The sequence below is a fragment of the Hemiscyllium ocellatum genome, chromosome 16 (genome assembly GCF_020745735.1).
Source record: "Hemiscyllium ocellatum isolate sHemOce1 chromosome 16, sHemOce1.pat.X.cur, whole genome shotgun sequence".
NCBI lineage: Eukaryota > Metazoa > Chordata > Chondrichthyes > Orectolobiformes > Hemiscylliidae > Hemiscyllium > Hemiscyllium ocellatum.
In genome coordinates, this window is record NC_083416.1 from 19,935,849 (window position 1) to 19,960,746 (window position 24,898).

Genomic DNA, 24,898 nt, shown 5'->3' on the forward strand with positions numbered 1-24,898 from the left:
ATAGTCTTATTCTCAGCAAACACATCAACCTTTAAAGCTACTACTAAATTAAATTCTTAAAAAAATGTACAACGAAAGCTTTCAATTGCATACTAGATCATTTTTGTTTATAACCAATTAACGCTTTGACTTCATAACTTCATACCGCCGGTGATGTCTGCATTTCAGTTTCTAAACTGACTACTAAGGTCAAGCTGATTTTTAAAAATGCTTAACATTTGTAACTTGACATAATTGAAAAGTATTACTTGCTGGGCTTAGGTATTGCCAAAGATTCCCTGAAGATTTGTGAATTCAAGAAGTGCCAAATAATGGTGTTTTCTGTGAACTATTTTAATGCAATTGCTAGATTTACCTTCAACGAAGAAAGCTTCAGACAGTCCCTGGAGAAGGTTTAATCCACAGAAAATGTATATAGACAATAATGAGTAACCGCAACAAACACAATTGAGTGAAATCCAGAATATATTTATCAGATTGAATATACCGTAGTGCCTCGACTTACGAACTTAATCCGTTCCGGGACTCGGTTGGCAAACCGAAAAGTTCGCGAACTGGATCAATTTTTCCCATTGCTCGGATAGCGTAAGAATGCTTGGACGGCTGTTCACAGTGCACATGCCAAAGACGAACTGAATGAGATCACGTGGGGCCCGAGAGCTTTTGCGTTCAACAAGCACATAGCAAAACAGAACAATGAAGCACACGGGCTTTTTGCGTTCGTACCTTCGTTCACACCTTGAGTTTCGTAAGTACGTTGAAGCAAAATTTTACGTACAATCCTGTTCGTAAACTGATTTGTTCGTGAACGGGGTCGTTTGTATGTCGAGGCGCTACTGTATCACTTTTCTCTTCGACATACTTTGTTATCACAACAAATACATTGCAACAATTGTGCAACAGAATATTGTAACAAATATTGAAAATTACACTCAGTCCCTGCTATCTGCGATGGATTGAGGCAGGAATATCCCATTGTGAACGCTCTTATGCACTATAAAGGACCCCACGGAGTTTACTGAGGGAGATGGGATAAAACAATGGAAGGAGAAAAAATTTGTGTGCTGACTTAGCGAGTATGCTAGTAGCGAATCGGCAGATAAAAGAGGACTTCGAATTCAATTGTTTAGTTGCTAAGCACCTAGTTTTGAAATTACACTCCCAAGAGTGAGCCTGACAACTAAACTGTGAATTTTTTGTATTAATATCTTTCGTTTATAATGCAAAAACAGTAAACTTCACCAATGAAGTAAATTTTGGAAAACAAACTGTGATCACATGATCCAGTTTTGCCTCAATTTTAGTTCTGGATTTGAAAGAAAAAACAGTGAAATGCTAATTGAGGAATTTGTTTCAGTGAATTAATCAGGGCACTGAATATAGTGTGGGGGGGGGGGGAGGGGTGAAAGAAAGAGAAGGAGAGAGAAAGGAAAAAGGCTAGAACATTTTGCAAGTCTTTTTTCTGATTATTCTGAGACAACAATATACAATTACTACAATGAAGTTCATCTGCAATGCAAATCGCTTATTAGCTCTTAGTGCAAATAAAATTTGCTCTATCAGAGCTGGACGTTGTCTTTTGTATGGATGGATAAAAATTCTCACAAAAAAAAATTGCACTTAAAAGCAAGATAGGAAGTGCTTTCACATTTCATGATCTTCATAATCCAGCCAGCTGGTAACATGAGTGTATGGTGACACTACTCCCGATATGTAAACATAACCTTGTCACTTCATATATGATTCAATACTGGTTAACTGACAGCTCAGCCACATCAATTGATGAATCAACAAAACAGCAATTGACAAAAACACTGAAGACCATCTTCAAAATCTCTTTCTTTCCAGTCTGTCCCTGAAAAGGTCAGATGATTTTCAGAATATTTGCTGCGCTAAGAATGGAGGCCAGAACTCTGCCAGTCTTTTCACATCTTTAAACCACAGGTTGGATATGTAAAAGATCAAAAGCAATATTGTCGACAAATTGACAATCTCAAATTTAAAAAGCACCTTAAAGTGCATGGAAGTCATACAGCATGGAAACTGACCCTTTCGTTCCCAAACTAAACAAGTCCCACTTGTCTGCAATTGGCTAATATCCCTCGAAACCCTTCCTATTCATGTACTTATCCAAATGTCTTTTTACTGCTATAACTGTACCACCACCTGTATCCATTACTTTCTCTGGTAGTTCATTTCACACACAACTGTGTGAAAAAGTTATTCTTCATGTCCTTTTCAAAACTTTCTCACCTTAAAAATACGCCTTCTAGTTTTGAACTCCCCCATCTAGGGAAAAGATCCTTGCTATTCACCTTACCTAATCCTTTCGTGATTTTACAAAGCTGTATTACGAAATCCCTCAACCTCAGGTGAAAATGTCTGCCTATTTTTATAACTCAAATTCTCCATTTCCAGTAACACCCTAGTAAATCTTTTCTAAACCCTCTCCAACTCAAAAATATTTATTCTTTAGCAGGGTGATCAGAACTGCAAACAATATTCCAGAAGATGCCTCACCAACGTCCAGGTACATCAAGGCCTCAACATGACGTCCCAACTACTACACGGAAATAAAAGTCTGCTTCAGTTACTTCTTTAGTTCAGGTCTTTCAACTTTAAGGTCATATAATGATCTTTGTCAACTGTCAAGATCTGCAATTGTCTGTTTGGGCTACTTTGATCCTTCATAACCCTTAAGCAACTTGCTTCACTTGTCCACACCATGAATTTAGAGCCAAGTATTAAATACAGAGAAAGACAAATAGGAACCCATATATGGCTTAGTTCAAACCACTAAAATTATGCATTACCTTAATTCAGGAGCTAGATTTTTAAATCTGTTACACTACCCAATCTTTAACAGTAACATGTTTGGTAAGATATTTCCCACGCTCTCAAATGACATTAAATGATTTTAATCTAATTTCCACAGGTGGTGTCGGCCTATATGCAAATCAGTCAACACTTCTAAAATCAACCTTCACCAAATAATTTTACTAGTGAAACAGAGAATACTTTGAGAAAAAGTCAGCAAATTGTTTCAGAAATACTAATGCACTTCAAAGGGAAAAAACAGTTGCAACAAAATAGGGACATGGAGTGCGGAGTACAAGAAGTTGGTCCTCTGAACACTCTTGAATTACTGTTTGCTGTGCTGTGAACTTCATGATGGGAGAAAAAGCATTCCGACAAAATGCTATTCTAACTCTACCTAGTATTTGGGATAGAGATATTGAGCATGTCTTTGTCAGAGGGAGGTAATGCCGAACAAACATGTTAGAATTTTTTTGAAAATATGAGCAAGTGTGAGGATAATGGAAGTTCACTGATTAGATTACCTACAGTGTGGAAACAGGAACTTCGACCCAACCAGTCCACACCGACCCTCCGAAGAGTAACCCACCCAGACCCCTTTCCCCTCTGACTGATGCACCTAACACTATTGGCAATTTAGCATGGCCAATTCTCCTGACTTGCACATCTTTGGACTGTGGGTGGAAACCGGAGCAGCCGGAGGAAACCCACGCAGACACAGACAGAATGTGCCAACTCCACACAGACAGTCACCTGAGGCTGGAATCAAACCTAGGACCCTTGTGCTGTGAGGCAGCTGTGCTAACCACTGAGCGACCATGCCACCCATTGATGTAGTCCATTTGGATTTTAGCAAAGCATTTGACATGATCTCATATGGAAGACTGATTGAGAAGGTTAAAGCACATGGAATTGAGGGAAATATGGCAAGATAGATCAGAAAATGTCTTATAATAGAACACAGAAGGTAGTGGTAGAAGGTTATTACAGTGACTTGCAGGCCGGTTTTCAGCAACGTACCACAAGGAATTGTATTGGGGCCATTATTGTTTGTTATGTACATAAATGATATAGATGAAAACATGGGTTGGTTGGGGGGTCGGGGGGGTGGGAGTGGGTTGTTAAGCAAATTTGCAGATGACACCAAGGCTGGTAGATCAGATGGGCAGACCAATGGCAGATGATGCACTTGGAAGGAGAGACAAGATGAACAACTATTTAAATAATGGCGTCACAGTGGGTAGCTTTGAGGAACAGAAGGATCTTGGGAGTAATTATTCACAGATCCCTGAAGTCAGCAGGCAGGTTAATTAAGAAGGCAAGGGCAATACGTGCTTTCATTAGTTGTGACATAACAAGAATAACAGCAAAGATGTAATTTTGGAATAGTATAAAGTGTTGGTCAGGCCACAACTGGGGCAGTATATGTGGTTCTGGTCACTCACTGTAGGAAGAATATGATAACACTGGAGGGGGCACAGAGTAGGTTCACCAGGATATTGCCTGGGATGGAGAAACTGAGCCTTAAGGAGAGACTAGGTAGACTTGGATTGTTTTCCTGAGTTCAGAGAAGACTGGCACATGATGCAGGTGAATGAGATTATGAAGACTGTTGATAGGGTGAATGGAGAGCAACTATTTCACTTGGTTGAGAGGTCAATCATGAGATGGAATAGTTTTAGGGTAAGGGGCAGGAAATCCAGAGGGGATTGGGGAAAAGCTTTCTTGGCTGGTGGGAATCTGGAATGCACTGTCTGGGAAGATGGTGGAGGCTAAAAACCTTACAACTCTCAAAAAAATATTTGGACGAGTACTTCCAGTAACATCCAGTCAAGGATTTGGGACAATTGCAGGAAATTGGGATTAGCACACTTGTTGTGGTAGCCCTGACAGTACAGACTAGATAGGCTAAATGCTCTTTTCTCCACTGTTTGAATGAATGCAGTACAGTGGCCCAGTGATGAGCACTGTTGCCGCACAGCACCAGGGATTCCGGTTTGATTCCACTCTCAAGCAACTGCCTGTGCAGAGTTTGCACATTTTCCCTGTGTCTGCATGGTTTCCTTTGCATGATCTGGTTTAGCCCCACAGTCCAAAAATGTGCAGGTTAGGTGGTGGGTTGTAGTGCCCAGAGATCTGCTGGCTCGGTGAATTATGCTTCGGAAATGTAGGGTTACAGTGATATGGTGGGTCTGGATGGGATTCTCTTTGGAGGGTTAGTGTGGACTTGATGGGCTAAATGGCCTGCATCCACACTATACGGACTCTGCAGTATCACATAATGATTGGAGATAACCTTGTAATTCTTGAAGACGGCATTAAATGCTGAAAATCATGTTAAACAAAATTCTGCTGACACCCAATACTGCAAAGATTAATTACTTACAGTGTGGAAACAGGCCCTTCGGCCCAACAAGTCCACACCGACCCGCCGAAGCGCAACCCACCCATACCCCTACATTTACCCCTTACCTAACACTACGGGCAATTTAGCATGGCCAATTCACCTGACCTGCACATCTTTGGACTGTCGGAGGAAACCGGAGCACCCGGAGGAAACCCACGCAGACACGGGGAGAACGTGCAAACTCCACACAGTCAGTCGCCTGAGTCGGGAATTGAACCCGGGTCTCAGGCGCTGTGAGACAGCAGTGCTAACCACTGCGCCACCGTGCCGCCCATAAAAACTAACTTTAGTGTAATTCCACAGAACAGAGAGACATTTTAAATACCTGCCAAATATTTACCATAAATATGAAGGCAGTTTTGTCGGGCTCAACTATGTTTTGATGACTGCAGACACAATCAGCTCATCTCTCTTTATTTTAATGACGATGCTTTCAATCAATTTAAAAGCTGCAGTAGTATAGTGGTTAGTATCCAATCCTATCATGTGGGAGACCGGAGTTCAATGCCCTGCAAAAAGCACCTGACTATAAGGTTAAGCATTCTGGGTAATCCAAGATGGAGGGTGGGAAAATTGTAAGCGCTGCTCATTTTTTGAGATGTTTTAGGTGTTGGAGGTGATTTCCTTGAATTCCAAGAGCAGCGACCAATGTTTTATATGCTGTTGCACTGTTTTGAAACTTTGGAGAAAACAATGGCGCTTCTAAAATGGACAAACAAAAGGCAACCACATGGTCAGTCGGTGAGTGAGAGAGAGAGAAACCTACACTGCTGACACAGCAATGAATCTGCACAGCTACTGCCTTTGCTATTTGAGTTTATGTATCTCTAGATATAGGACTGTGCCTCGGAAAAATGAACATACAGCGAAATTCACAGCAGACCTTAAAGGAATCTACATGGGACAACTTACAGCATAGGAACAGATAAGTACATTATTTTTAATGTGTAACCTTGCTGTAAGTCTACAGTAGTGAGCAGAGTGGGTTCTTGAGTATGTTTTCTTGAAATCTGTCTCTTAATTAAATTTTAAAAAGTATAAACCAGGAGTACCAATTTAGCCTGGAACACTTTTTTAGAACTAAAGATAGTGTTATGTTCTGGATCAGTAGATTGGGAAGGAGCAAAGATTCAGCAGATTGATATGCTCTTGTTGGATGTAGGACTTTAGGGAGAGTTTCCCTAAAGTATGTCTGCAGAAATGTCTGTGGTTGCGAATCCTATCAGATTGCATGGATTGGTTGGAGTAACAGTTAGGGACAATGAGGAATTTACAAGGGCTAGGGGATATGATGGATGGCAGTAAAAGAAAGGGTGAAAAGCCGCAGATACAGTCACATAGATGGGTAAACTCCAGGAAGGGTAGGAGGGGTAGGCAGGTAGTGTAGGAGTCTTCTGAGGCGAACCCCATTTCAAACAAGTATGCTGTTTTGGAAAATAAATGGGATGATGGACTCTTAGGGGAATGTAGCATGAACAGGCAAGTTTTGGGTATCAAGATAGGGTCTAGTGTAATAAGGATTATGTTGGTTTCCAAGTGATCAGTTGTGTTAGGGACTCTCTGGTCAGGGGCACAGACAGGTGTTTCGGCAGCTAGCAGAGAAAAATCAGGAATGCGTGTTGCCTCGCTGATGCCACAATCAAGGATATCTTAGAGAGGGTATAGAATGTTCTCAAAGGGGAGAGGGACCAGCAGGAGGTCTTTGTCCACATGGAACCAATGACATAGATAGGGTAAAGGATGAGATTCTGAAGGGAAATTATAGCAAGTTAGGCAGGAATTTAAAAAGGAAGTAATATCTGGATTACTCCCAGTGCTATGAGTCAGTGAGGGTCAGAATAGGATAGAGCAGATGAATGAGTGACTGATGAGCTGGTGCATGGGAGAAGGGTTCACATTTTTGGATCATTGGAATCTAATCTGGGGTAGAAGTGGGCTGTACAAGAAGGATGCATTGCACCCGAATTGGAGGGGACTAATATACTGGCAGGGAGATTTGCTCGAGCTGCTCGGGAGAATTTAAACTAGTAAGTTCACTCAGAGGGTGGTACGCGTATGGAATGGGCTGCCAGAGGAAGTAGTGGAGGTTAGTACAATTGCAACATTTAAAAGGCATCTGGATGTGTACATGAAGAGGAGGGGTTTGGAGGGATATGGGCCAGGATATCTGGTCAGCATGGACGAGTTGGTCCGAAGGGTTTGTTTCTGTGCTGTACATCTCTATGACTCTGAGTTAAAGGGGGGGGGGGGGGGGGTGGGGGAGGGGGGGGGGTGCTGGAGGCCACAGGAAATGGGGACGATACTAAATGAGTATTTTTCATCAGTATTTACTGTGGAGAAGGACATAGAAGATATAGAGTGTGTGGAAATAGATGGTGACCTCTTGATAGATATCCATATTACAGAGGAGGAGATATTGGGAAATAGTAAGGAAGGAGATCAGTCTGAGGCTGGTACAGTTGGGAAAGGGAATGAGTCAAACAAACAGTCAGGGCAGGAAGGATCAAAACAGAGAACAAGGTGGGACTGATAAATTTAACTGCATTTATTTTAATGCAAGAGGCCCAACAGGGAAGACAGATAAACTCAACATATGGTAAGGAAAATGAGACTGGGATATCATAGCAATTACAGAAACATGACCCAGAGATGGACAGGACTCACAGCTGCATGTTCCAGGACACAAATGTTGTAGGAAGGATAGAAAGGGAGGCAATAGAGAAGGGGGAGTAGTGGTTTGGATAAGGGATAGCATTACTGCTATACTTAGGGAGGATATTCCTGGGAATTCGGCCAGGGAAGTTATGTGGGTGGAACTGAGAATAAGAAAGAGATGATCACTTTATTGGGATGTATTATAGACCCCCTAATAGTCAGCGGGAAATTGAGAAAAGAAAATTGTCAGGAGATTTAAGTTCTCTGGAAGCATAATAGGCTGGTTACGGTAGAGGATTTTAACTTTCCACATATAGACTGGGACTATCATAGTGGTAAGTGTTTAGATGGAGAGGAAATTGTTAAGTATGTACAACAACATTTTCTGATTCAGTATGTGGATGTTCCTACAAGAGAAAGTGCAAAACTTGACCTACTCTTGGGAAATAAGGTAGAGCAGGTGACTGAGGTGTCATTGGGAGAAGCACTTTGGGGCCAGTGACTATAATTCTAATAATTTTAAAATAGTGATGGAAAAGGATAGACCTGATATAAAAGTTGAAATTCTAAATTTGGAGGAAGGCTAATTTTGACGATATTACACATGAATAGATGTTCGCAAGATGGTGGAAAATAGGAAGCATTCAAAAATGAGATGAGAGTGTAGAGACAGTATATCCCTATTAGGATGAAAGGAAAGGCTGGTAGGTGTAGACAATGCTGGATGACGAGAGAAATTTGACTAAGAAAAAGGAAGCGTATTTTGGGAATCAACAGGAGGAATCGAGTGAATCCTTAGAAGAACATAAAGAAGAACATAAGGGGAAAATCAGGATGACAAAAAGAGGACATGAGACAGCTTTGGCAGATAGGGTTACAGAGAATTCAAAGGGTTTGTACAAATACATTAAGGACAAAAGGGTAATTAGGGAGAGAATAGGGCCCCTCAAAGATCAGCAGGGCAGCCTGTGTGGAGCCGCAGGAGATAGTGGAGATACTAAATGTGTATTTTGCATCAGTATTTACAGTGGAGAAGGACATGGAAGATATAGAAAGTGTGGAAATAGATGGTGACATCTTGAAAAATGTCCATATTTCAGAGGTGGTGGTATCAGCTATCTTGAAAGGGATAAAAGTGGATAAATCCCCAGGACCTGATCAGGTGTACCCTGGAGCTCTATGGGAAGTTAGGGAAGTACTCAAAGATTCAGAATGGCTAATGTGCCACTATTTAAAAAAGGTGGTAAGGAAAAGCCAGAGAACTATATACTGGTGAGCCTGTTATCTGTGATGGGCAAGTTGTTGGAGGGATCCTGAGGGACAAGATGTACAAGTATTTGGAAAGGCAAGGCCTGATTTTGGACAGTGACATTGTTTGTGGGAAATCATGTCCCACAAAGTTGACTGAATTTTTTTGAAGAAGAAACAAAGAGGACTGATAAGGGCAGTACGGTGGACATGATCTATGATGTAAGATGTTTAACAAGGTACTCCGTGGGAGACTGGCAAAGTTGGATCGCATGGAATACAAGAACTAGCCACTTAGATACAAAACTGACACAGTGGTGGAGGACGGTTGCTTTTCAGACTGGAGGCCTTTGAGCCACAAAGATCGGTGCTGGGTCCACTACTTTTTGTAATTTAAACAAATGATTTGGATGTGAACATAGGAAGTATAGTTAGTAAGTTAGTAGATGACTCCAAAATTGGTGGTGTAGTGGACAGTGAAGAAGATAACTTCAGAGTACAACAGGATCTTGATCAGATGGGCCATTGGGCTAAGGAGTGACAGATTGAGTTTAATTTTGATAAATGCGAGACACTGTATTTTAGAAAAGCAAATCAGAGCAGCTCTTAGGTCCTAGGGAGTGTTGATGAACAGAGAGACCTTGGAGTGCAGATTCGTAGTTCCTTGAAAGTAGAGTTGCAGGTAGATAGGATAGTGAAGACAGCATTTGGTATACTTTCCTTTATTGCTCAGAATATTGAGTATAGGAGTTGGGAAGTCATGTTGCGGCTGCACAGGACCACTTTTGGCCATTTTTGGAATATTGCATGCAATTCTGGTCTCCTTCCTATTGGATGTTGTGAAACTTGAAAGGGTTCAGAAATGATTTACAAGGAAGTTGCCAGGGTTGGAAGATTTGAACTATAGGGACAGGCTACATAGGCTGAGGCTGTTTTCCTGGGGTGTCAGAGGCTGAGGGGTGACTTTATTGAGTTTTATAAAACCATGAGGAGTATGGGTAGGATAAATAGACAAGGTCTTTTCCCTGGGGTGGGGGGAGTCTAGGACGTGAGGGCATAGGTTTAGGGTGAGAAGGGTACCTAAGGGGCAATTTTTTTTATGCAGAGGGTGGTACGTATATGGAATGAGTTGCCAGAGGAAGTGGTGGAGACTTATACAATTACAGCATTTGGATGGATATATGAATAGGAAGGGTTTTGAGGGACATGGGATTAGATTAGGTTAGGATAACTGGTCAGTATGGATGAGTTGGACCAAAAGGACTGTTTCCGTACTGTACATATCTATGACTCCAATACAGATATTGAACTTACACGGTAAAATCCAACATACTGAAATGCACTTCAAGTGGATGATATTATGGAGAAAGTTAAAAATCACAACACCAGGTTATAGTCCAACAAGTTTAATTGGAAACACACTAGCTTTCGGATTTTTAACTTTGTACACCCCAGTCCAACACCGGCATCTCCAAATCATGATATTATGTAGGCACTGTATCAGGTCTCCAAAATAAAATGTAGGTTTTATTTTCATTTTTTCTAAATCATGTTATATAATTTCAATTATAACTTTATCATTTAGTTTGGTAGAAAATGTTTCAAAACATTGTTCTTAACTAATTTTTAGATTAGATTAGATTACTTACAGTGTGGAAACAGGCCCTTCGGCCCAACAAGTCCACATCGACCCGCCGAAGCGCAACCCACCCATACCCCTGCATTTACCCCTTACCTAACACTACGGGCAATTTAGCATGGCCAATTCACCTGACCCGCACATCTTTGGACTGTGGGAGGAAACCGGAGCACCCGGAGGAAACCCACGCAGACACGGTGAGAACATGCAAACTCCACACAGTCAGTCGCCTGAGTCGGGAACTGAACCCGGGTCTCAGGTGCTGTGAGGCAGCAGTGCTAACCACTGTGCCACCGTGCCGCCCTTAACCTGATAAGGTGCTTAATATTTTCTACTCCTTATTAGAAAAATCCAGGCTGCCTACATATTACTGCATTTTGTTCAGAGATTGCATTCACAGGAGTGTAACATTACTGTGGTTACATTCAATAGCTTTGTTTTGGGATGCTATTGTATGTGCTTAGATGTATGAAATTGACCTCATTTTTCAGCCAATTAATACATGTTTATAGCTAAACTCCCATTTGAAGACAGCCTTGTCTCTTTATCTCAGAAATGTTCAGGGTTATACTTAGCTTGCTGCATGGGACAAAGAGGGTGACATGGACTATGTTGCCAAGAAGATACATGGGAGATTAAGACATGTCCACATGCAGTAATCTGCATATAAGTAACCAGCGGACATTACAAAATGACAGCTACTGAGAATGCCAAGGGCTCACATTTTGTACTTAGTCTAAATTAACTCATCTTTTGAGCAACGTTTTGATGCTTCAATGATTGAGTTATGCATCATGATCTACAGTATCTGTAATTTATGACAAGCATTTTAAAATGGCCACAAAAAGCTTCAGAGAAGTTGGAAATATATGGTTTTGAAATGAGAAGTTTTAAAATGTTGTATGTTGCATGATTCACGTGCATTTTCTTAGAAAAACAAAAGCAGTTCTGAAATTTAAATTTATAACATGACAGATGTTGAGGTGAGGGATAGATGTTTGATTACTCTAGGTCATGTTCACAGAAGGAGGGAGGAAGTGTTGGGTATTCTAAAAGGCATTAAGGTGGACAAATCCTCATGTCCTGATGAGATCTATCCCAGGTTGAGGGAAGAGAGGGAGGAAATAGTTGTGGCCTTAACAGATATCTTTGCACCATCCTTGAGCACGGGTGAAGTCCCAGAGGACTGGAAAATTGCTCATGTTGTCCCCTTGTTTAAGGGTAGCAGGGATAATCGAGCTAACTATAGACGTCAGAGGAAGGGAAGCTGCTGGAGAAGATACTGAGAGATTGGATCTATTCCCATTTGGAAGAAAATTGAGTTATTAGTGATAGGCAACATGGTTTTGTGCAGGGAAGATCGTGCCTTACCAAATTTGAGGAAGTGACAAAGTTGATTGATGAAAGAAGTATTGTAAATGTCATACACACAGACTTCAGTAAGGCAGTTGATAAGGTTCTCCATGGGAAGCTGATGGAGAAGGTGAATTTGCATGGGGTTCAGGGAGTTCGAGCTAGATGGATAGAGAACATGCTGGGCAACAGGAGACAGAATAGTAGTGGAAGGGAGTTTCTCAAAATGGAGATGTGACCAGTGATGTTCTACAGGGATCTATGCTGGGACCACTGTTGTTTGTGATATACATAAATGATTTGGAGGAAGGTATAGGTGGTCTGATTAGCAAGTTTGCAGATGACACGAAGATTGGTGGAGTAGCAGATAGTGAAGAGGACTGTCAGAGAATACAGCAGAATTGATTGGAGAGTTGGTCAGAGAAATGGCAGATGGAGTTCAATCTGGGCATATGTGAGGTGATGCATTTTGGAAGATCCAATTCAAGAGCAAACAATGCAGTAAATGGAAAAGTCTTGGGGAAAATTGATGTACAGAGAGACCTGGGTGTTTAGGTCCAACATTCCCAGAATGTGGCAACGCAGGTCAATAGAGTGGTTGGGAAGGCATATGGCATGCTTTCCTTCATTATACGGGGTATTGAGTACAAGAGTTGGCTGGTCATGTTAAAGTTGTATAAGACTTTGGTTCAGCCACATTTGGAATACTGCGTACAGTTCTGGTCACCACATTACCAAAAGGACATGGATGCTTTGGAAAGGGTGCAGAGGAGATTCACTAGAATGTTGCCTGGTATGGAGGGTGCTACCCTCCATATGATTTGGAGATGCCAGTGTTGGACTGATGTTTATAAAGTTAAGCATCACACAACACCAGGTTATAGTCCAACAGGTTTATTTGGAAGCACTAGCTTTCGGTTTGCTGCTCCTTCATCAGGTAGTATACTCCACAAATACCTGATGAAGGACCAGTGCTCTGAAAGCTAGTGCTTCCAAACAAATCTGTTGGACTACAACCTGGTGTTGTGTGATTTTTAATTAGCTACCCATGAAGACAGGATTGAGTACATTAGGATTAGAAAGATGGAGGATGAGGGGGGACCTGATTAAAGACTACAGAATCATGAGAGATATAGACAGAGTGGATAGCAAGAAGGCTTTTCCCCAGAGTGGGGGACTCAATTACTAGGGGTCACAAGTTCAAAATGAGAGGGGAAAAGTTGAGGGGAGATATGCGTGGAAAGTTCTTTACGCAGAGGGAAGTGGGTGCCTGGAATGGGTTGCCAGGGAAAGTGGTAGAAGCAGGTATAATAGCATCATTTAAGATGTATCTAAACAGATACATGAGTGGCCAGGGATCAAAGGGATACAGACCCTTAGAAATTAGGTGATAGGTTTAGACAGAGGATCTGGATCGACACAGGCTCTAAGGGCTAAATTCCTGTGCTGTAATTTACTTTGTTTTTGTATTTAATCTAACTTTTAAAAAAACTGTGTGGAAACAGGCCCTTTGGCCCAACAAGTCCACACCGATTCTCCGAAGTGCAACCCACCCAGACCCATTCCCCTACATTTACCCCTTCACCTAACACTACAGGCAAGTTAGCATGGCCAATTCACCTAACCTGCACAGTTTTGAACTGTGGGAGGAAACTAGAGCAAGCAGACATGGGGAGAATGTACAAACTCTACAGTTGCTTGAGGCGGGAAGTGAACCCAGGACTCTGGTACTGCGAGGCAGCAGTGCTAACCACTGTGCCGGTATTTATTTGTTTGGCTTTGAATTCCATCTATTATTGCCTAATAATTATAAGTTTTAATGCTTCTACTAATCTTTTTTCTATGAACCTTTAACTTTGGAGGTTTACAAAATCATGAGTGGATGTTTGGCCAATGTCTTTTGCCTCGGATGGGGGAGACCAAAACTCGAAGGCATAGACTTAAGGTGAGAAAGGAAAGATTTAAAAAGGACCCGAGTGGTAACTTTTTCATGCAGAGGGTAATGCACGTATGGAACAAGCTGCCAGTGGAAGTGGTGGAGAATGGGTACAAATGCAACATTTAAAAAAGCAACTTGAAGAATTGGAAGGGTTTAGAGGGATTTGGGTCATATGCTGGCAAATGGAACTAGGTCAGATAGGATTCCTGGTTGGCATAGATAAATTGGATTGAAGGGTCTGTTTGACTCCATTTGGAACACCTTGGTGATTGTATTCACCTCTGCCATAAATTTAGCTTCCTCAACACCAATTCCATCCCTCTTCTTGCCACTCTCTCAGGTTTTTAAATATCACCCACTTACTTCTCTGCCTCAGTTGTCTTCTGCTGAAGTCCCTGGTATGCTTTAGTATAGACTCAAGTATTTCAATGCTCCTTATGCAGGTGTCTCAATTTTCATTCTTTATCAATTTAACCTGTACACAACATTGTTGATTATATTGGAACTTGCACCAAATTTAATTTTCATACAAGTTTTGCATTTTTTGAGCTACGTGGAGTCCCTGTTTTTGAATTTAAAATTCAATTCTTATGTTCAAATTTCTCCTCTTTTCTCATCTTTCTCCTCTATTTATTTATCACATTTTCCAGTGCTGAAACTCTGAGAATGGTTTGATGTGTTCCCAATTTCCTACAACCCACTACTTGGGGGTGGCCTTTTAGCTCTTCAGGCCTTAAACTCTGGTAAACTCTCCCTGAAGCTCAGGCTATACCCTCAGTTTCCTACAACGATACCACCTGAAATCTGTTTGATCAAGCATTTGGTTTAGAGTAATCTTTAGTCTGATTATGCTACTGCAAAAGTGCTTGAGCTGTTTATTATACTGCATTTTAGAAATACTAACTGCTGCTATCAAATGGGGTGCTGAAAAGACTGTTCCTTACTGTAAACATATGCTGTGGGGATGAAGGTTGATTGTACAAACTCTATGGAGGGATTTAGCTTTAATGGAACTATCTTCCCTTGACACGCATCTTACACTTTATGGATATTTTAATCAGAAGTGACGACAAACATCAGGGGAAGATGGGATTTGAAACCCAACCGTACAAGCATAGAGTTAGGGACACTACTCGTGCACCACAAGACCAAATTGGATAAGGCCTCCTGCACTTTATATTCTTAAGATGGCTGGCATCCATCTCAAAATCTTTTGTACAGATTAGAAGCAATGGTGCCAGTCAGTAGTAAGTTGGTTACCGTAGGCAGTGAATGAAAACTTCATAAAAGCTTGAAATATTAATGCTTCCTCACTTCAGATGTTTTCAGATTAAATATTTTTCCAGCATTTTCTCTTTATACTTCTGATTCTTACCATCTGTAGTATTTTGCTATTGTAATACCATAATGGAGTTTGGATTTTTTAATGAACACTGTACATTCACTTTGTATATATGGCCTGTCATGACAAGGACTGGAACAACTCAAGGCTCTCTTTATGTTCCTTAACACCGTAAGCATGACAAACTTCCTGTTTTTTAGATTCCTGTGGTTTTACTTTTAGCCAAATCTGTGCTACAAAATTAGATTGGTGGAGGGGAATACACCACACTTTCAAAAGCAAATGCTTACCCTGTGCTTGTGGCTCAACAGTGGTGGAAGTAGATTTAATAATAACTTACAAAAGGAAACTAGATGATATATTATGATATATTATATCTTTTGAAGAGGCAGCAGAGGAATAAATGGACTCTTTCTGGGTTTATGGTGTTTATATTTCAGTTGTTGTCACACATTAAAGTCAAAGAAACCAGTACAGCATTGGTATTTATTTAATATTCCTTATGATCTGTAGCTTGGATAGTGGTTGGAGTGTTGGTCGATTCACTGAGCCAATTGATTTTGTTGCAAACATCCACACCACACTTAAGATTACCTACATGCTAAAGAAAATACAAAAAACAGGACAGATAACAAGAATGGATGTCCAAAAAATGAAGGTTGAAACACCTCTGCTTTTATGGACTCCCAAAGTGAATAAACCTGACATCTCTCTCTTCAGTCTCCCTGCCAGGCACTCCAACACACAGGTTAGCCAAGGAGCTACACTGTAGACTTCAGCGCAGGTTCAGCACATTCCATCTACTCAGCACAAGAATTCCTCATTAACAGAGTTACAAAAATCGATGAGGTTGAAATGCTAGTCTTATTTGGTGTTGCAGTGCTGTTAACCTCTATTGACAATACACTGGCAAAGGAAATACTGGCTGCACTTCTAGACAAACCAACAACACATACCACTAATGAAACTATCAGCAAAAATTATACGCTGAAATTACTGGACCTATGCCTGACCACGGACGTTGTCTTTAATGACCAGGTATACGAACAAATTAATGGGATACCCATGGGCTCACCCATCTCTGGCCTCATTGCTGAAGCAGTATTGCAAAGATGAGAAAGCACAGCCCTCCCTCAGATCCAGCCCAAACTATGGATCAGGTACATGGACAGTACCTTCGTTAGCATATTCACTGGATCAAGTTCACCAAAGAAGAGAACGACAACCAACTCCCGTTCTTCAACGTACTGGTAGGAAGAACAAACATCGGTGAATTCCTCACCAGAACGTACAGAAAGGCTACACATAGATACCGGATTCTAAATTACAACAGTAACCACTCCAATGTCCACAATTAGAGCTATGCTAAGATTCTGTTTAAATGAGCCATAATACACAGCAACACTCCACAACTCCACAAAAAGAGGAATATTTATGTAAAGTCTTTGCTAATAATGGGTACCCTAACAGCTTCATTCATCGATACCTAGCATACAAGCAACACTAAGACAGCACTGTGTGCCCCATACACTGACCATTCTACCCTATGTTAGAAATGTCTCAGAACTGACTATAAGGCTCCTACATCTTCTGGGAATAATGACAGCACACAAACCAACAGCCACCTCCTATCCAAGATAAAAAAAACAAATCCAATACATTCAAGACAAACGTGGAACTCAAAATACTATGTAGCAGCTGCGAGAAACATTACATAGGGCAAATGGGTAGAAAGCTCCTGATCAGAATGCATAAACATCAGCTTGCAACAAAACGACATGATCACACCTCTCTCATGTCAATACACATTGCCAATGAAGGACACCAATTCAAGTGGGACAACATTATGATATCGGGACAGGCAAAACAAAAACAAGCTTGGGAATTCCTGAAGGCCTGGTATTCATCTATTGGCACCATAAACAAACATGTTGAAATAGACCTCATCTACAGACCACTACAATACAAAACAGAAACAGAACCACTCGTCATGACAGACAGAACCATATAAATTCTGGGCCAATCACAACAACAGCGTTTCATCCGGAGGCTATACCGCACTGAAGATGTCACCTAGGAGAAGGATGGAAGGTTTGCAAAAACAAAAACAACTGATTCGGCGAAACAACTAACAACTTAATATGCCTATAGAGTTTAAATTAAAGTTGTCTATTGTAGATTTTCTTGATTGTAGAGAAATTTGTTTTCATTCTGAATACTTTTTCTCACTTTAAACAAGGGCTTGCTTTCCTTCAATCATATGAAGAACAAACCAAAGAAAATAAACATTTCATGACTTAATTTAATCAACTAATACCATCTAGTATCATCATGTTTAATTGCTGAAACCTCCTGCAGAAACCAGTGGGTTGCTGTGACATGGTCTAAGTCAGTCATCTTATTATACAATTGAATTACAATAAGCTACAGCTACAAAAAAAAGCCAAACAAGCCTCAAAACAAATGTCATGCTCCCTGTCCCTGTAAGGTATAACTAAAGATCTGAGTTTGTAATGCGCCCAACACATTCAGTGAGCAAAATACATAGTGGAGTTTCCATTATTTGTACTCCTGCCACTTCAAGTGACTGGACTGGTAATACCAAAGAGCCACATGAATAATCTTGAGAATGCGACTCGTAATAAAACTCAGTTCAAAAGAGATTTTCTGAGAAAACAGCAGATGCTGGAAATCAAAACAAAAACAGAAATTGCTGGAAAAGCTCAGCAGATCCAGGTCGCCAAATGTTAACAGATGCTGCTGAATGTTTCAGCAATTTCTACTTTTGTTTCAAAAGAGATTGTGTGTGTTTTAAGAAAATGTTTCAAAAGTAAAGGTAACAGCGACTACATAAGGCTAGATTGTTCTAAAAATCCAACTAGTTCCTTTAGAAGAGGAAAATGCTATTCTTATCCAATCTGTTCGAGAGATTACATCATTGCACCACCAATGTGGCTGACTCTTAAATGGTTTAACGAACCAATCAATTGCATTTAGGAAACATGAATATGCAATTAATGCTGGTTCTACCTGTACTCTCATTAACAACATTGTGTCATATTTATTCAGGCTGCTGTTCATTGTCTGCTTATGTTTCTTTAGATATTTACACTGTATTCATTTTGATTCTATATTATGGGTTCTACCATACAATATATGCAACACAAAAATTTGGAGCCAAGCAATGTGTTGGCCAAATCCCACAATCCACTCATGGGATCTTGCTATCATAGAAAGAGGATCCATTCATAATGAATAGTGGTGCAGGCTCGAAGGGCAGAATGGCCTACTCCTGCATCTATTGTCTATTATAGACAGAAGATGTGTGATCTGAAAATGAATATGGAATGGAATAATCAATTACTGCTCCAAAGTAATCCTGCATTTTAAAATAGAAGAATAAAGAAAATGAAAACAGTAGAATTTGTGTATAACAAGTTATCTATTACTTAGCACAGCATTTTTGCATTAAATATGACAGTATAATCTTGTGAACAAAACATTATTTGTGATCAGCATGTTTCTTTTCTAAACACGAGTAATGCAAGCCAACAGGTTTCTCTTAATACTAGAATTTCACATGGTGCCAAAGGACTACCCATATTTAATGATTCATATAAAACCTGATTATTCCATTCCATATTCATTTTCAGATCACACATCTTCTGGAGAAAATAGACAATAGATGCAGGAGTAGGCCATTCTGTCCTTCGAGCCTGCACCACCATTCATGATGATCATGGCTGATCATCCTCAATCAGTATCGTGTTCCTGCCTCATCTCCATAACCCTTGATTCCACTATCCTCGAGAGCTCTATCCAACTCTTTCTTAAACGAATGCAGAGACTGGGCCTCCACTGCCTTCTGGGGCAGAGCATTCCACACACCCACCACTCTCTGGGTGAAGAAGTTTCTCCTCATCTCTGTTCTAAATGGCCTACCCCTTATTTTTCGGGACTGCACAGACTGCACAGACAACATAGTGACTTTAAAGAGAGTTTCAATCAAAGACACTGAAAACAAAGGCTGTGTGACATACACACAAAATAAAATTTATGGTCACTTTATTAAATTAGTTGTCTATGTTATTTTAACTTAGATTAGAATAGAAGCATGTTTCACATGACATGGTGAAAGCTGTACTGACAATTTAGCACATAATCTCTGCACAACTGTTGGACTAACAATAGTAGCCAATTAGCAGAAAGAAATACAATCCAGTGATATTTAATACTGCCTGCATCATTTTCTATGAATCAGCGGGTTATTACCAACATTAATGTACATTGAAATCATTAGCCACTCAGTTTGAAATCACCATACAGTAATATAGAAGGCACCAGTCACAGACCATTTCACCATTCAAAAATAATCCAAAATTAAATTAACACACTGTTGTAAATTTCACATATATATTAAAATAGACATCCTTAAGGAATGTCAAGAGGTGATCCAATTCCATTGACCATGAGCACAAAACTCATTTCAACTGTGTCCTGGTAGTTTATGAGGCAACATGATCAGATATAATTTACCCAGCAATCAAATATGCCCCATTACCTTTAAAAAATATAATTCCTAAATGTAGATAAACACAAGTGATGTGCAAGTTTAGTTTGCCCTATTTCTTTGTAAGGATGTACCAAAGTATATATGTTCTTGGTGTGGGCTTAAGGCATTTTAGAGAATGAAATATTTCCAGTAATTTCACAGGTAGGTAGAATTCTACCTCTCCCATATAAAATACAAACGTTTCCTGAATAAAATTAACTACTTTAAAAAATAAATAAAAGCCACTTTTGGTGTGTGTACATAAATGCATACCTTGGCCTCCCTAGACATTTTGCTGCATATATTTTGTTTTGCCTGAACGTGGTCCCTTTTGCTCAATTGTATGCATTTTATCTGCAGAGGTTCTCTAAATAAAGTAATTAAAACAAATCTGTAGTACTAAATAAGGATCCTTGTCTCAGTCAAAATTATTCTCCACAGGGCAGATACGTCACTACCAGATTCTATTGCACACAATTTATTTATTGCACCCGTGAAACACTATGCTTATCTTTCTGTAAATGATTATTCATAGGTTCCAGATGTCCAAGCAAAATTTTCATGTGTACAAACTCAAGGTACTTTGGAGACCACTTGGATGGAATAAAGGGAAAATAAAGATTAGATTAACAAAATCAAACAACTCTTGTGGATGTGGCACTTTGTAGCAGTGTTGTGCTGAGAAGTTATGCAGTGGCTTAATGCCCAATACATTGGACCCGATTTAAAAAAACTGTACTTTTTAAAACTTTTTCAAGTAGAAAGAATACTTTAGTAACACAATCAGCCTGTAGTGTGGCTCAACTTTGCCTGACATTTTCACAAGGTTTGGTTACCCTGGGTGAATCTTTCCATTCTAAACCATCGTGTCGATGTGTGCATATCTTCAGTTTTCACCAGGATGTTGAATGCCTTGACATTTAAGTGGAATTGAGAAGTCTCAGTAGGGCGCCTACTGCTCCAAAGTAACCCTGCATTTTAAAATAGAAGAATAAAGAAAATGAAAACAGTAGAATTTGTGTATAACATGTTATCTATTACTTAGCACAGCATTTTTGCATTAAATGTGACAGTATAATCTTTGAACAAAACATTATTTGCGATCAGCGTGTTTCTTTTCTAAACATGAGTACTGCAAGCTAACAGGTTTCTTTTAATACTAGAATTTCACATGGTGCTATCCCTTCTTTAAAACTTTACACTGAAAGGACTACCTATGATTCATATAAAACCTGATTATTCCATTCCATATTCATTTTCAGATCACATCTTCTGTAGACAATAGACAATAAGTGCAGGAGTAGGCCATTCTGCCCTTCGAGCCTGCACCACCATTCATTAAGATCATGGCTGATCATCCTCAATCAGTATCCTGTTCCTACCTTATCTCCATAACTCTTGATTCCACTATCCTTGAGAGCTCTATCCAACTCTTTCTGAACGAATGCACTCCACTGCCTTCTGGGGCAGAGCATTCCACACACCCACCACTCTCTGGGTGAAGAAGTTTCTCTTCATCTCTGTCCTAAATGGCCTACCCCTTATTTTTAAGCTAAGTCCTCTGGTTCGGGACTCACCCATCGGCAGAAACAGGTTTTCTGCCTCCAGAGTGTCCAATCCTTTAATAATCTTATACGTCTCAATCAGATCCCCTCTCAGTCTTCTAAACTCAAGGGTATACAAGCCCAGTCGCTCCAATCTTTCAACATAAGATAGTGCTGCCATTCAAGAATTGACCTTGTGAACCTACGCTGCAGTCCCTCAATAGCCAGAATGTCTTTCCTCAAATTTGGAGACCAGAACTGCACACACTATTCCAGGTGCTGTCTCACCAGGGCCCTGTACAGCTGCAGAAGAATCTCTTTGCTCCTATACTCAATCCTTCTTGTTATGAAGCTGTACTCAGGTTTATTCTAGGTGCTCCAGTTTCCTCCCACAGTCCAAAGATGTGCAGGTTAGATAATTGGCCTTGTTAAATTGAATTCCAATATAAATAATAACTGAAAGAACTAGGGATGATGAAATCAGAAAAAAAAAAGAGAAATATCTGGAAAGGCTCAGCAGATCTGGGTAGAGAAATCAGAGTTAACATTTCTGGTTCTAAGAAAGATCACTGAACCCAAAATAGTCTCTCTACAGATGCTGCCAGACCTGACAAGGCTTTCCCAAATTCCGGATTTTGTTTCTGAATATCTTGCTCTCTTCCATGTTTTTTGAGGAAGCAATCAAAACTTTCTTTTCCAAATCAGTGACAAAATGCTTGACTAACTGTCACCAGCCAATTTGGAATGAATCTACTCTTGGTCCTTCCTCACCAATCACATCTCTTTCAAGTGGAACTTATTCAGCTCCATCCAACTTTTTGACAGTTCTATGAATAGGAATAAAGAATAAATGAATAGGAAGGACTGTTTTGAGGCAAAAGCTCTTTTTCTGCTTGTGTAGACTTAGTGGCCGAAGGGCCTTATATTATGATGCACTATTATTTGTCCCTCACTGCTGAAAGCTAGTTTCTTCCAGCCAGAAGAGAACAGAAATTTGTCATGTGTACTTTTACATGAAAAATGCACAGGATAGTTTTATGTCAGCCCAATCAATGGCAGAAGTTACATATAATAAAAAGAAGTAAAATTAAGACAAAGTTAATCACAGTTCAGTTAACGGCTCCAGGACTTGATGAAAGCCATTTAAGGAAGGATGGAATACTCTCAAGATGCAGCTGAATTCAGACCACCAATTCGGGACACATTGGACTGCTGCACCACTGGGCTAGAAGCCTCCGCTGAAGATTGTGAAGCTGGGCTGAGACTGTCATTCCTGGACAAGACCACCTGCCAGGCTGCTGGAACACCTGAAGACAAACAAAACCTCCATATGGGGGAACAGATCTGCACATCAGAATAAGACCGTCATCTCTCCTCCTTCAGGCACCCAGACCAGCCATGGACCCAGAGCCTGCGAGTCTGGGCCAAGCCAGTCAGTCCAGAACTTGCTCCTTGCTCACTGGGAAGTCCTGGGCTGGGATGGAGCCATGGCTCGCTTCTCCTGGTGCTGCTGCTGCTCCCAAGGGCATCCTCCCTCAGCCGTGGCTCTTCAGACACAAAAGATCCAAAACAGAAGAAAGAAAAAAGAAAACAGCCAAAGAAAACAGATGAATAAGAGGAGAAAGAAAGTTGATGGGAGTGATGGCAGATGGCTCAGCCCACTGTCTCCACAGCCATCTTGATGACCACAATGTTTTAACACTGAATTTCTCAACAACCTTTAGCACTTGTTAAATTCCAAGCTTGCCGTTAATGACTGAACCCAAAGAAACTTTGAGAAAGGGTCAGTTAGACTCAAAAGGTCAGCTCTTTTTTCTTTCCTTACAGATGCTGCCAGACCTGCTGAGATTTTCCAGCATTTTCTCTTTTGGTTTCAGATTCCAGCATCCACAGTAGTTTGCTTTTATCCAAAGAAGAATTGGTTCCTTTCGGACTTCTCACATAACTTGGTGTCATAACAAAAACAGAACAATTGCAGTCTCACTATTCGCTCACTATTCGCCTTTAACTTAGTTTTCCAGGAACATTCTTGACAGTACAGTTGAGATCAGAACGAAGGGAAATTTAGACAACATTGACTAGTGCAATACTTTTAAAAATGGAGAAAATCAAGAAGCTCTTGGTGATGTCAGCTGAGGAATCACTCTACTTATGGATTAAAAAATAACTCTAGCTCCAAAATGAAGGTTAAGGCAAGTATTTCTCCCCACGGGATCTCCAACATCAGGGTGCTCAGCAGAGGCAGTAATGCAGAGACTCTAACAAACAGCTCGGCCAACCACCCAATCCAAACTTTGGGTGCACCACATGGATGACACCTTTGTCACCACTAAATGAAACAAATTAGAGGAAACCCTCAAGACCATCAAAATTCAATAAAGAGAAGGAAAACAACAGCAAACTGTCATTCCTAGATGTCACAGTAGCGCATACAGCCAATGGGGAACTTCAAACCAGCATCTATAGGAAAATAACACATATGGACTAAAAAACTGAACTACAGAAGCAGTCATCCCAACACCCACAAACAAAGCTGCATTAAAACGGTATTTCAATGAGCCACCACACACTGCAGCACAAAGGAAGTACGCAGAGCAGAGGAAAATCACCTATTATGTATTCAAGAAGAACAGGTACCCAATGAACTCAGTCCGCTGATTTTGCAGCCACAAACCCCACAAGCAGACAAAACATGTCCAGAAACCCTATCTACTCTCTCCTACTTCAAAGACATCTCTGAAATGACTGCCAAATGACTCAGACCTCTTGGCATCATGGTAGCCCATAAACCCATCAACACACTAAAACAGCAGCTCATGAACTTGAAAAACCCTATACAAACAGAAAAACTAATGTTGCTTACAAAATACCCTGTAAGAACTGTAAGAAATACTACATTGGACAAACAGGTGGAAAACTAGCCACCAGGATACATGACCATCAACTAGCCACAAAAAGACATGACCCACTCTCACTAGTATCCTTACATACAGAGAGGAAGGACACCACATCCATCCTAGGATGAGCCAACATAGACACACATGAGAATTCCTGGATTCCTGGAAACATAGTTGATAAAATTCTGGTTGGAATGCTAACACATTGACTTGGATCCCATTTACTACCCCCCCCCCCCGAGAAAAAGAACAGGAAATGACATCACCACAGAAAATGACATCACCAACCCAAGGAAACCTGAACACAAATAGAAAGCTGACCATGCCACCAGCACTTCATTTGGAGGCTCACTGATGATGTTATCTAATATGGTGATGAAACGTCTGAAAATGAACCTTCCAGCTCAGCGAACAAACCTACAACCAAAACCTCAACCTGAGCTACACATCTTCTCAAAACTTGCTAATTTCTCCCCAAATCCAGCAACTAACAATCAAATGAAAT

General features: G+C 40.5%; 1 protein-coding gene across 1 annotated transcript in view; it reads right to left on the reverse strand.

Moving 5' to 3' along the window:
* Positions 1 to 19,421: 19,421 nt before the first annotated feature.
* The window catches only part of LOC132823157 (pantothenate kinase 3), a 98,025-nt gene continuing 92,548 nt past the window's right edge, over positions 19,422 to 24,898 (reverse strand). Inside the window, exon 7 of the mRNA XM_060836732.1 lies at positions 19,422 to 20,923. Within this exon, the coding sequence (XP_060692715.1) occupies positions 20,873 to 20,923 (51 nt within the window). The 3' untranslated portion in view covers positions 19,422 to 20,872. The remainder of the gene's footprint in view (positions 20,924 to 24,898) is intronic.